This window comes from Cricetulus griseus (genome assembly GCF_003668045.3).
Source record: "Cricetulus griseus strain 17A/GY chromosome 1 unlocalized genomic scaffold, alternate assembly CriGri-PICRH-1.0 chr1_1, whole genome shotgun sequence".
In the NCBI taxonomy this organism is placed as follows: Eukaryota; Metazoa; Chordata; class Mammalia; order Rodentia; family Cricetidae; genus Cricetulus; species Cricetulus griseus.
In genome coordinates, this window is record NW_023276807.1 from 67,054,546 (window position 1) to 67,066,672 (window position 12,127).

Sequence of the window (12,127 nt, forward strand, 5' to 3'; positions counted from 1 at the left end):
ACCTACATTACCACTACTCAAGAGGCTGAGCCAGAAGAATGACAAGTTCAAGGCCAGCCTATATCAAAATAAAGGGCAGGGGCTCAGGGGCAAAGCACTTGCCAAGAATGTACAAGTGCTAGATTAAATCTCACAAAATAAAAATAGAAAACTAGTTCAGTTGGAGCGAATAAAAAAAACACTTTAGTCTTTTCATTTACTTTAAAATCAACAGAATTTTAATACATAGTCTAACTAGTCAAAAAGGATACATAGTATACATTTTCAGTAGATCACAAGTATTTACTGACCAATATTTTTGTGATTTCAAAAATTAAAACAAAAACCAAAAAACCCCCAAAGCTCCACAAAATCTATAAAGCATAATTTAGCTTAGATGTCCGAAGAGGAAATGGAAAACTGGCATGGGGAGGACACAGTTCGTTTAGCTGGGAATATGCAAGACAGAGCACCTGGGGTCAGAGGACTGTTAGATCCAATGGCAACAAATGGTGAGTTTTACAAAACTTTGGGCCAAATGGTATCTTCAAACTGTTACCTCTTGGGTAGCCTGGGTTAATTCTACCTTTTGCTTTGCTATTGTTCATTTTATGTATAAATTTCTGTGTTTCAATATAATAAGCCCAGGGAAACTGTCATTCCCGAGTCAGTAGATGGCCTGGGAAGACAGACATGTCTATTCTTCTCATGTAACTATAGCAAATAATCAATAACTTTGTGTCTACACATATCAGTAACTTTGTGTCTGTAACCTTCTCTCTCTTTTTTTTTTATTGCCACTGTTCAGTACTCTACAAATGGAAAAGGTACCTTAAACTATCAACAACTAATGTAAGACTGTCAGAGAGTGCCTCTGTGAATTAGACAGCTAGGAATGAACCACGCATTCTCACACAAGAACAGAGAGTATACTTACGCAGAAGTAAGCTTGTAGCACATCTTAAAATCACAGTTATAATAATGTCTCTCAGCTAAAGACACTACCACATCCAGATTCTCTTGCAAGCCATCTACTGTCCCAGGAATGACAGTCTCACTGGGCTTATTATACTGAAACAGAGAAATTTATACATAAAATGAACAATAACAAAGCAAACATGTCTTACCTAAGACAGGAAGGCATTACATGACATGCACATGAGCCCCCCAAAACATTGTTAACTTCAGTAAATTTACCTTTTCAGTTTCATCACAGAGTTCTATAGCAGCAAGTATTTCACATAAAAGTTTAGATGACAGATACTTAGGAAGCATTTTCATATATTTAAATAATTAACTATTTTGGCACATGCTACAGTTTTTTTGTTTTTTGTTTTTTTTTCAACAGTATTAGGCTGGGTACAACACACTCAGTGTACAATCATGAGGCCTGTATTCTAATCCCTAGCATGCATAAAAGCTGTACTTGGTCACAGGACTGTAATTCAGCACCCATGCAAAAGCTGTTTTAGTCACAGGTCTGTAATCCAGCACTCCCCAGCACACATGTAAAGCTGTATTTGATCACAGGCCTGCAATCCAGCTCTAAGCAACAGGTAAATATTGGAGGCTCAATGCCAGCCACTCTAGCCAAATAGCTAGGTTCAATGAGAGAATTTGTGGAAAAGTGACAGAGGAAAACACACCAATATCAACTCAGGTCTACATACACCCATGCATGTGTGGGCAAGAGCACACATATACACACATGCAGAAAAAAGGTCAATGTTAAGGAAGGCATCTACATAAAGAAAATGTCAGCCCAGGTTTTCCTTACCTTTTTTAATTTGTTCTCAAATACGAATCGTAGCAATTCTTGTTCTTCAGCACAGAGCTTGCTAAGAGGCAGTGAGTCAAGAAGTTCTTTTTCTTAAAAACGATAAAAAAAAAATAAAGTCTTCAAAATACTCACAGGGAAAACAGCAAATTGAAAATAGTTTTATAGTTTACAATCTATGTAAGTCAACTCAGGAGAAAAGGAAGTCAAAATATAGTAGAGAATACTGACACTGGAAGAGCTGGGCCAGGAGACCTCTAGATGGTTCTCTTCATCAGCCAGACAAAAACACAGACCTTGGTGGCAAAAGTCCTGACACATGGCCCACTCTCCCCGAAAGGTACCCTGAGGGTCTCTACTACACACCAGCAGCCAATTCCCTAACTCTGCCCTGTCCCAAGGTCTTTAGACACTGCAGTGAGCCCATGGTCTAAGAACCACTAATTGGCTATGTATGGGTGTGAAACCATTACCACACAACTGTTTTTTCTGTTTTCTTAATGACCTACACCACATACCTGGTCAGAGGCTTTTAGTCCCTGAGGTAAGTCAGAGTCGCCCAGCAGCTTTAAATTGACTGCTCTCAGAGTACAAACTCTAGAAATTGTTGATTTACTGCTCTGAAACTGGGACTTGGAAACAAAGGGATTTAAAGTGTGGCTGGGAAAAAAATCACTGAATCTTGGTTTACAACTCCCCCTCAAATCACTTCTCAAGAAAGACTTCATGATACCACAACTCCAAAGACTATCAGCAAAAGACACTGCACTGCACTGTGTTTTGTGATATACTTCACATTTGCAGACATTAAGGAAGCTGGTAGTCTATGTGAGCCTATTATGTACCCTGCTCTCAAGTATACAGACTTCAGAAAATAAGGCAAACTAAACAATATTAATCATTCTACCCAACAACAACACAGGAGTTCCCAAACCTTCTTGTGCTGTCAACATGTGGTGTGATGTCAAAAGATCAAATGCTTCAAAACAGTAGACATCAAGTTTCAAAGCCTCTTTGTAGCTGTAGGTGGCCAGGGTGCGATTATCCAAAGCATCATAGATTTTCCCACGTAGAAGACAAATCGAACTCTTTATCTGTTGGCAAAATACAATCAGTTACATACTAAGTAAGACTCTTTTTTGACTAAGAGAAATACACTAGTAGAACACTGAGAGGTTTTTATTATGTCCAGAGTCATCCAACTGCCAACAAAGAGTATAATTTAATAGATATACCACAGCACAAAGCAAAGCTTTAGTCTCACCAGGCTAGGATCCCAACATTTGAGAAACTGAGGAAGGAGGACTGCAAGTTCAAGTCTAACCTGGGCTACACAGTAAGTCTGAGGCTAGACTAAAGCTTCTTTGGTCTTTCTCTCTGGACACTGATCACTGATGAAGTTCTGGATAACTTCAGGAGTACAGCTTCTAGGCACATTCCTTGATGTAAGTCAAGAGTGAGACAAGAATGGTTAAAATCGAAATGGAAAACATAGTCTGACATATAAACCAAATGAGACAGCCCAGAAAAATTCAGACCCAGGCAGCAAGAGAGCTCCTGGTCAAGATCAGGAGTGGCCTGGGAGAGCCAAGGGACCAGAGTTCCAACCCTGGCCCTGATAGCTATATGTGCTTCTGTGTGTTGATTTACTTACTGTCTTGGCATCTGTTTCCTTTCCTCATTATGAAAAAAGGGACACACACCTTAATTATGGAACTCTGTAAGGACTGGAGATGTGGACAGCTCTGTAGTTTGGTTACCTTGCTTCTTACACCAACAGAATGTGGAATCTGATTCTATCAAGACCTTAAACCTCAAGAAATACACTAACTGAAGTCAGTGATGCTTCACAGATGGGCCACTAAAGTCACGAGTGGAAAAAATTCACAATTCAATAATTAAAATAGAATGGTCTTTGGAAGAGAATCATAGACAAGAGGTCCCAAAATAATAATCCCAAGGAAGGAAATGTATGCATTCCCTAGCAGAACATTAACATGCTTCTAAGCACATTACTAATAAAGGAAGAGTAAGGAAAGAGAGGGGAGAGAGATACCCAGATGTGTAATATTCCTGCATTGTCTGGATGAGGAGCAGAGTAACCATTCCAGCTCACTCATAACTATGCTATAAGGGAGACGGGTAGATTTGAGTAACAAGGGGTACAGCTCTCTCTGAATGATAAAAGTGGCCTAAAGTTGCTAAAGTTAAGACTGGCACAGCTTTACCCCACAAAAAGCCACGGGGACTGTACACTTTGAATGAGTGAACCATATCTCAATAAACCGCTAAAAAGAGTAACAAGCCAAGTTAATAATCTGAATATACAGTTAATTGTTAGTCTTAGTCTGTTTCAATTTTGTGGAATTATAAATAATACAGACTCAAACATAGCAAACAACATTATTATGTGCTATCGGGCAAATAACAAATTCTTTCCTGCAAACAATTAAAGCCAATTAAGGTTCCCCTTCGTAAGTACAAAACACAGAAAGGTGAGGAAGCTTTCCAACCCGCTGTGTGCAGGTCCAGGCACCTGTGAGGCCACAGATTCAAACTGGCGCTCAGTCAGAAAGGTCTTCCATTAGGTGGCACAAGAAGGTAACCATAATTTTTGTACACACCACACCCATGTACAGGAATTCTTGTCATGTGATGTGGGCACTTTCCACTGCTGCTCCTGAGACACGCTAACTACATTACTCACCGAGGACTGGGACATTTCCCAGTCACTGGAAGGGTCCTTTGAGCCACTTTCATCCTTCATGTATTTTTCAAAGAGCCTTCTGTTAATCGGTTCCTCCATGTCAAGAATGTCAAGAGCCTGCTGGTGCTCTTTTGCAGCATACTATGAAGAAAACGGAAGTACCATTTGTCACCCGTCTTCTAAAGGGCAATGAATACTACATCCATTATTTCAGTTTAGATGCCTAAACTACAATTTTCTTCATGCACATCAGCTTTTTATAAGTTAAGAATCAATATTTTATAGAAAATAATACTGAAGAAAAGGACATTCTTTATGAAATGTCATGCTAAGTCACCAAGCTTCAGTCTCCAGAACACAAACTGCCACACATCCATGAAGGATGTGTACCATTCACATAAGTCAAATCTCCACCAAATAAAACAAACTAAGCACACTTACGTGGCATCTAGCTGCAAGGTATCGGCATGCTTCATACACCTAGAAAAGAAATGTCATATGTACAACACAGGCATGTAATATGTAAAATCACACCTGCACTTTAAAAGAAAACTATAAACATGAACTAGAGAACTTTATTTCTCCTTTACAGCTTAAAAAAAAAAAAAGAAAAAAAAAAAAAGCCTTAGACTTTTTAGGCCATATTCATGAAAAAGATGTTAAAGGTGCAGGGAATCCAAAGATTGCTCCTATAATCCCAACTATGCAGGAGGCTGAGACAGGAAAACCGCCCCAAGCCCAGGAATTAGAAACCAGACTAAGGGACTCGAGAGATGGCTCAGTCATTAAGAGCACTCTCTGTTCTTCAGAAGTCCTGAGTTCAATTCCCAGCAACCACATGATGGTTCACAACTATCTATAATGAGATCTGATGCCCTCTTCTGGCCTGCAGGTGTACATACAGACAGAACACTATACATAATAAATCTTAAAAAAGGAAGGAAGGAAGGAAGGAAGGAAGGAAGGCAGGAAGGAAGGAAGGAAAGAAGGAAGGAGAAACCAGATTAAGCAAAACATTGAGACCTGGTCTCAAAATAAACAAATGGGGTTGTCAAGACAGCTCAGGAGGTAAAGTATGTGTCTGAGGACCAAAGACCAAAGTCTGATCCTGAGACCCACATGGAAGGAGGACAAACTCCCACAGGTGGTCCAGTGCCTGTCTATGTGTCTGCACACACAGACACAGAGAGACAGACAGACAGACTATATAAACAAGTATAATATTTAAAAGCAAAATATTAAACCAAATCAACAAAAACACAATATTGAGAACTTAGAGGTTAGACAAAAGGGCAAATGATTAAATAATTAATACATTAATAAATGATTAAGATTTAGAGTGAGAAACTTTCTCTTGGGCTAGAGGGATGGCTCAGCAGTTAAGAGTGCTTGCTGCTCTGCCAAAGGGCCCAAGTTTGGTTCCCATCACCCACAATGGGCAGCTCACAACCACCTGGAACTTTAGTGCCAAGGAAGCCAATGTTCTCTTCTGGTTTCTGGATGCACCCATACTCACACGGCATGGGCACACAAATAAAAACAAAAAAAATGTTTAAAAACATCTCTTCATATAAAAACAAATTCCATTTCTTTAAATATTAACTAAAAAAGGAGCATATAATTAATATTAAGAACCTAATTAAGTATGTAAATAAGTGAAAAAAATTAGTAACAAAACAAAACAAAAAACCAGCTGACCTGACCTCTTGGGAGCTCATGGACTCTGGACCCACAGCTAGGAGTCTGCATGGGACCAACCTAGGCTCTCTGTATGTGGATGACAGTTGTGTAGCTTGGTCTGTTTGTGGGGCGCCTAGTAGTGGGATCAGGACCCGTCCCTGGTGTTTGAGCTGGCTTTTGGGAACCCATTCCACATGCTGGGATGCCTCACCCAGCCTTGATGCAGGGGTAGGAGTTCGGTCCTGCCTCAACTTGATATGCCATGCTTTGGTGACTCTCATGGGAGGCCTGTCCCTTTCTGAATGGAGACAGACAGAGCAGGAGTGGATGGGGGGTGGTTGACAGGAAGCTGGAGGAAGGAATAGGAGGAGAGGAGGAAGGGGAAACTGTGGTCCATATGTAAAATAAGTGAAAAATATGTAATAATATGTAAAAATAGTAATAATGAAACCTAGCATATTTTAGTACAGTTCACACTGTCAGTACTTACTTTGTCCAGTTTGCGTGACCTCAGTGCATGGGCAGCTCTGTGATACTGTGCTGTGAGGTAAAGACACTGAGCCAACCAATAAACATCCTGGGGTTCCTCTAAGGAGCAAAATTACACAAGTGGTCAGAGGTTCATAGAGAGATCTCTAAAGATTAGTTAGGGGGGAAAATAGCATGTCACTCACCATGAGAGAGTGAGGCTACTTTGTCTGCCCAAAACAGAGCACTCTGATACTGTTGCTGCATACAAAAAGCAAACACAGGGTGATTGCCATTGCTCCCACAGTTCTGAACAGATGTCTACTATTATAAATCCATAAAACAAAACCAACAACTCACTACAATAAGCCCCTAAGTGTAGCAGGGGGCCCATCAATCATCTGTATCTTATAGCTCATCCAGTGTGAATTTTAGTTCATCACTGTAAGACCTTTATAAATATAATTTAAGATAGCAGTTTAACTCATACATTACCCCCAAATATATCAGCTAATATCTAAAACAGTAAATAAGTTAGGTGATAATTGTGCGGTCATCTACTGACATTTATGTAATAATACTTCCAATAAGCTAAAATGAATCCCAAAGTAGAATTTAACAGAGCATTAGATTCAAATATTTGAAATGAAAACCGTAACACATTAACAGTCGCTGACCATGGGCAAAGTCATGCCCTATAGCCAAGGCTAACAAAACAATATGACAGCGGAAAGACACGCATGAATTTGTCGTGGCTAGGGTTAATCCCTAGTTTATTGCCTTCGCCTCAATTCCCCCGGATACAATCAGAACAGGGTTGTCAAACATGTTATCAGGAGGAAGCCTTTCGGAGCGGAGAATATGCTCAAAACAGATGCCCCCCGGAGTGGACACCAGGCCCACATCATCCTCTATACATCTCAGTGCCAAAGAAAAGAATCATAAAACCGACAGCTGGCTAACACGCAGCCTCCCAGCAAAGTACAAACATTTGGTCAAATCACTATGCATCAATTCCGTTTTCCATTTACCCGGAGAGCAAGCGTTTTAGCAAAACCCAAATGACATCACAATGACGTGGACTCCAGAGACACACCTTTCCTTAATCACTCCCTGCTGTCCACTCGAGGGAAGCGCAGGGGCCGCATTTATAGTGTTTGGTATTGTTTCAAGTCCTAACCCGAGACAGCTTGTTTGCATCATCGTTCACACGAAATTTAGCCAAAATGAGAACCACGACAAAAACAATCTACTGCCCAGCCAGATGCCAAAGCCACAATGCAAGCCCGCAACCTAACCCCGCCTCCGTGGTCCACGCAGGACCTGAGTTATCAGATGCGCAATCGCCTCCAGGCCCCACAGCCCCGAAGCCCAGCGTCCGGAAGGCCACCCGCCGCGCACCTGGTCCAGGTACTGCCGGACGCGCTTCCGCAGAGGATCCAGGTTCATGGCCACGAGCCCAGGGCAGGCACCCGACACCTACTCTACCTTCCGCGCGCACCCCGGGGCCGATAGACCGAAGCCCGCCGACCACCGCCCGGATCAGACCCCGCGCGCCACACGGCACTTCCGCTCCTGACAGGCCCTACCCCGGAAGCCCCTCGCGAAAGCGTCCCCCCTCTAGGATATGCCCACTCTATTGGTTCCGTGGAATTCCCGGGTGCCAGCCGCCTGTCCCCAACGTTTGCCTCTTGTCTGGGAGGCAGCGCCGGGGATCTAGCGGGATTCCATGCCTCCAGGGAGTGGGAGAGATGCTTCTATGGCTACTTTTCTCCCCGCGATGTTTTTGAGACGGAATCTCTCTCTCAGCAGTCCTTGGTGGTCCAGAACTGGCCATGTGTACCAGTCTGGTCTCTTGACTATCAGTCTCCTGGATGCTGGAGTTAAAGGTGTGCACCACTACACCTGGCATTTTGTGTTTTTGAAATTTCATTCCGTGCACGTGTGTTGCCTTTTGAACGTAAGTAGAGAATGGCACCACTCAAAGGTTCTGCTCTCACCACTACGAGCAGTTGGCTGAATTCTTTTCTGTGAATGTACACACACACACACACACACACACACACACACACACACACACGTATGACTGTATAATATTCTAAGGATCCACACACACACATTTTCTTTTCTGTCTTTTCCATTCTTAGGTAGTGATCCAGCTGTGCTCGTTAACTTGAGGTGGGTATGTGGTGAGGTATATAGTTTACCACATTTACAGTTCTTTTTATGAATAGAATATAATAATTTTATATAGAAAATTTGTACTGTCACCACAAATGCTAAAGAACAGAGACGGGAATTGAATCTTTAAATTATACGTTATTCAGAGAGCCCAGTGATCTGAGAAGATAGTGGATTAAGAGTTGAACCCCCTGTTTTACATCTTATTTTCAGCCAAGAAGCCTTATAAGAAGTGGAAACAAAGTCAGTTATTCCAAAGCTTGGTATTGTCTCTCTGGTCGAGATTATATTGGTGTGTGTCTCCTTATGTCTCCTACACTTTTCCTTCATTGTCACCTCACTGTGTGGCTGGCTTTGCATAGTCCCAAGGGTGGTGAGACCTTCATTCTTCCAGCAGAGACTTGGGCTGGGGTTAACATGGAACAAACAAACCATTAGCAGTGTGTGTGTGCCAAGCTATTTGCAATATTGTATCGCAGATGTCTTTCTACAGTACAAAATACAAATGTACACTTACAGAACATTAAGGTGCCCCATCTGCCTCTCTTGTCTGCAGTATATTTTCTTGAATTGTATAAATTCCCTATGAATTATCTCTCTGTAAAGACTTCAACAATACTATGGAGTCCCTCTTTTTCCTTGTCTTCCCAGATACAATGACTGCACATATCCACCTAGCACATTTTCTGCTTTCTTTCTGTACTTTATATGTATGCATAATTACAGATATATCTCCTTTCCTACAAAAAATGGAGCATGCAGAATTTGATTCTGAGACTTGCCTTTCCTCATCAGAACTCACCTTGTTCTTTTTTATGTTTTGTAGAGTTCTCCAACTTATGAGTCATGGGTCCCATGTGACAGAGGAGAGCTATGGATGTGTCCCAAGAGAAGACTGTAACTTTTCTTAAAACATTATGAAGTTTCTGTGTGGTTTGTTTTGCTTTGTCTGTAACTTGCTTGTGCAGTTCTCATGTAACTTTGTAGATGACATCATTGTGCAGCAGGGTCAACAACACCTGTATGTTTCTTGTTGCATCCATCAGATTAGGCTAAGCTATGGTTCAGTTCAAATGAACCATATGGTTCTATATCTTACCGGGGGGAGGCTGTGATGCTCAAGGACTGGACCACTGGGTGCTCAGATATTTGATGAACACTGCTTTAAGTTTATTTGGGAGGGTGTTTCTGGTTGTGATTAACTTTGAACCTGTGAACTGAGGAAAGCAGGAATACTTCCCAATGTGGGTGGGCCTCCACATCCAGCCTAGTAAAAGGCTAAATAGAATAAAAAAGCAGAGTAAGTTCAGGTCAGTCTCTGCCTGGCTGTTTTAAATGGGATGTCAGTGTCTCCTTGCTTTGTACTCAGCCTTTGCTTGGGCTGGAACTTATATCACCAGCTCTTGTGTTAATTACTTTTCTTCTTACTGTGACCAGATACAGAAGCAACTGAAGGGGGAATGGTATATTTTAGCTTATGCTTTGAGGGACATAGTCTGTCATGGTAGGGAGGCATGGTGACAGGGGTGTGAGGGAACTAGTCACATACCTGCAGCCAGGAAGCAGAGAGAGAGAGTGAAAGCTGGAGCTCAGTTCTACTTTTTTCCTTAAAGATTTATTTTTTTATGTGCACGGATGTTTTGCATGAATGTGTCCCTGTGTGAGGGTGCCAGATCCTCTGGGACTGAAGATAGAGATAGTTGTGAGCTGCCATGTGGGTGCTGGGAATTGAACTCAGGTCTTCCAGAAGATCAGCCAGTGCTCTTAACTGCTGAGCCATCTCTCAGTCCCCTACTACTTTCTTTTTTTATTCAGTCCAAGAACCCAGTCTATAGAATGGTTCCACCCACGTTCAGGATGAATCCCCCTTCCTCACTTGAGTCTTTCTGGAAATAGTTTCACAGACACATTTGGAGATTTGTTTCCATGGCGATTCTAAATTCAGACCAGTTGACAATCAAGGTTAGCCATCATAGTTCTCCTGGGTCTCCAGATGGCTGACTATAAATCTCAGGACTTCTCAGCATCCATAATTGTGTGAACTGATTTCTTCTAATAAGTCTCTATTCTTCCCCACCTCCTTCCTCTTGTTTCTCTGGACAACCTAAATTCATAAAGTGATCATTTCCTCCAGGAAAAAAAAATCAAGCTCCCTGAGTTGGCATTTAACTTTTCTTTTCAGTGGTAGTGATGAGAACTGGAGATAAAAACTAGTCAGGCTGCTTTAGAGCAGGCTCCTGAAAACCATCAGTTCTGTTCTGGTCCTTGGCCAAAGTGTCCTTGCTTCTATTCTGGCCAGAAATGCCAAAAGAGTTTGGGCACTTAGTTTGTTTTTCTGTTGCTGTGATAAACACCATGACCAAAAACAATCTAATGAGATGTCTTAGTTAGGGCTTCTAAACCCTATGACATGTGACAAAACACTATGTGATAGAACACTGCGATCAAAAGCAACTAGGGGAGAAAAGGGTTTATTTCATCTTATATGACCTGATCATAGTTCATCATGAAGGGAAGTCAGGGCAGGAAATTGAGGCAGGAACTGGTACAGTGGCCGTAGAAAGTGCTGCTTGCTGGATTGTTCATCCTGATTTCTTACAGCATTCAAGACTACCTGCCCTGTGGTAGCACAGCCCACAGTGAGATTAACCCTCTCACATCCAGCAAGAACATGCTCCACAGGCTTACCCAGAAGTCAATCTTATCTATGCAGTTCCTTGAGAGTCCCTCTTCCCCAGCTTTGGTGCTAACTATGTCAGGGGCTCTATTGTTTTTTTTTCTAAGATTTATTTATTTTTATTTTACACATATGGGTGCTTTCACCTTCATATATGTCTGTGCACCATGTTTGTGCAGTAGCCACAGAGACCAGAAGGATGTTGGATCCTCTGAAACTATAGTTGCAAATTAAGATTCTGAGGTTCTGGTTAGCTGGGGCTGAAGAATCAGCTCTGATTAACAAGACACCAGAACTACTAAAGTGAAACATTTGCTTTCCTGGGATGTTGGATGCTGGTCATCTGGAGCTGAGAAATTAGCAGTGATTAAGAAGAGACCAGCATCATTGGTGAAATCTTCTGGGAAGTGTTTCCTGAGGGTCAGCACACAGAAGCTGTGTTCAAGAGGCAGCCAAGGTTGTATCTTATTCTGGTGGCTGAACTTGGAAGTTAGTGTAAGAGTCCCCCCAGTGGGGTGCCGGTTTTGAAGGCATGAAGGGGTCATGGAGAGCAGCTCAGTGTGTGAACACCTGGGTTGAATTAGAGTTACTTGCATGAACACACATGTGAAGTTACTCACTGGAGCTACACAGCTGAAGAAGAAAAAAAAAAAACACT

The 12,127-nt window shown here is 41.9% G+C and overlaps 1 protein-coding gene and 1 long non-coding RNA gene across 4 annotated transcripts in view; one reads left to right on the top strand and one right to left on the bottom strand.

Moving 5' to 3' along the window:
- The window catches only part of Cdc16 (cell division cycle 16), a 28,413-nt gene extending 20,223 nt beyond the window's left edge, over window positions 1–8,190 (bottom strand). The window contains exons 1-8 of one of the 3 annotated variants that reach the window (XM_027387790.2): window positions 7,935–8,190; window positions 6,818–6,872; window positions 6,634–6,731; window positions 4,905–4,943; window positions 4,464–4,604; window positions 2,691–2,850; window positions 1,757–1,848; window positions 917–1,050 (exon numbers count right to left, since the gene is read on the bottom strand). In XM_027387790.2, the coding sequence (XP_027243591.1) occupies window positions 917–1,050; window positions 1,757–1,848; window positions 2,691–2,850; window positions 4,464–4,604; window positions 4,905–4,943; window positions 6,634–6,731; window positions 6,818–6,872; window positions 7,935–8,060 (845 nt within the window). In that variant the 5' untranslated portion in view covers window positions 8,061–8,190. The remainder of the gene's footprint in view (window positions 1–916; window positions 1,051–1,756; window positions 1,849–2,690; window positions 2,851–4,463; window positions 4,605–4,904; window positions 4,944–6,633; window positions 6,732–6,817; window positions 6,873–7,934) is intronic. The other 2 variants (XM_027387791.2, XM_027387792.2) reach the window with 2 other exon arrangements.
- Window positions 8,191–8,192: 2 nt separating this feature from the next.
- Window positions 8,193–10,101, top strand: LOC103160246. The gene is made up of 2 exons (XR_003479614.2): window positions 8,193–8,571; window positions 9,619–10,101. It is a non-coding gene; the product is annotated as an uncharacterized LOC103160246 (long non-coding RNA).
- Window positions 10,102–12,127: the final 2,026 nt, after the last annotated feature.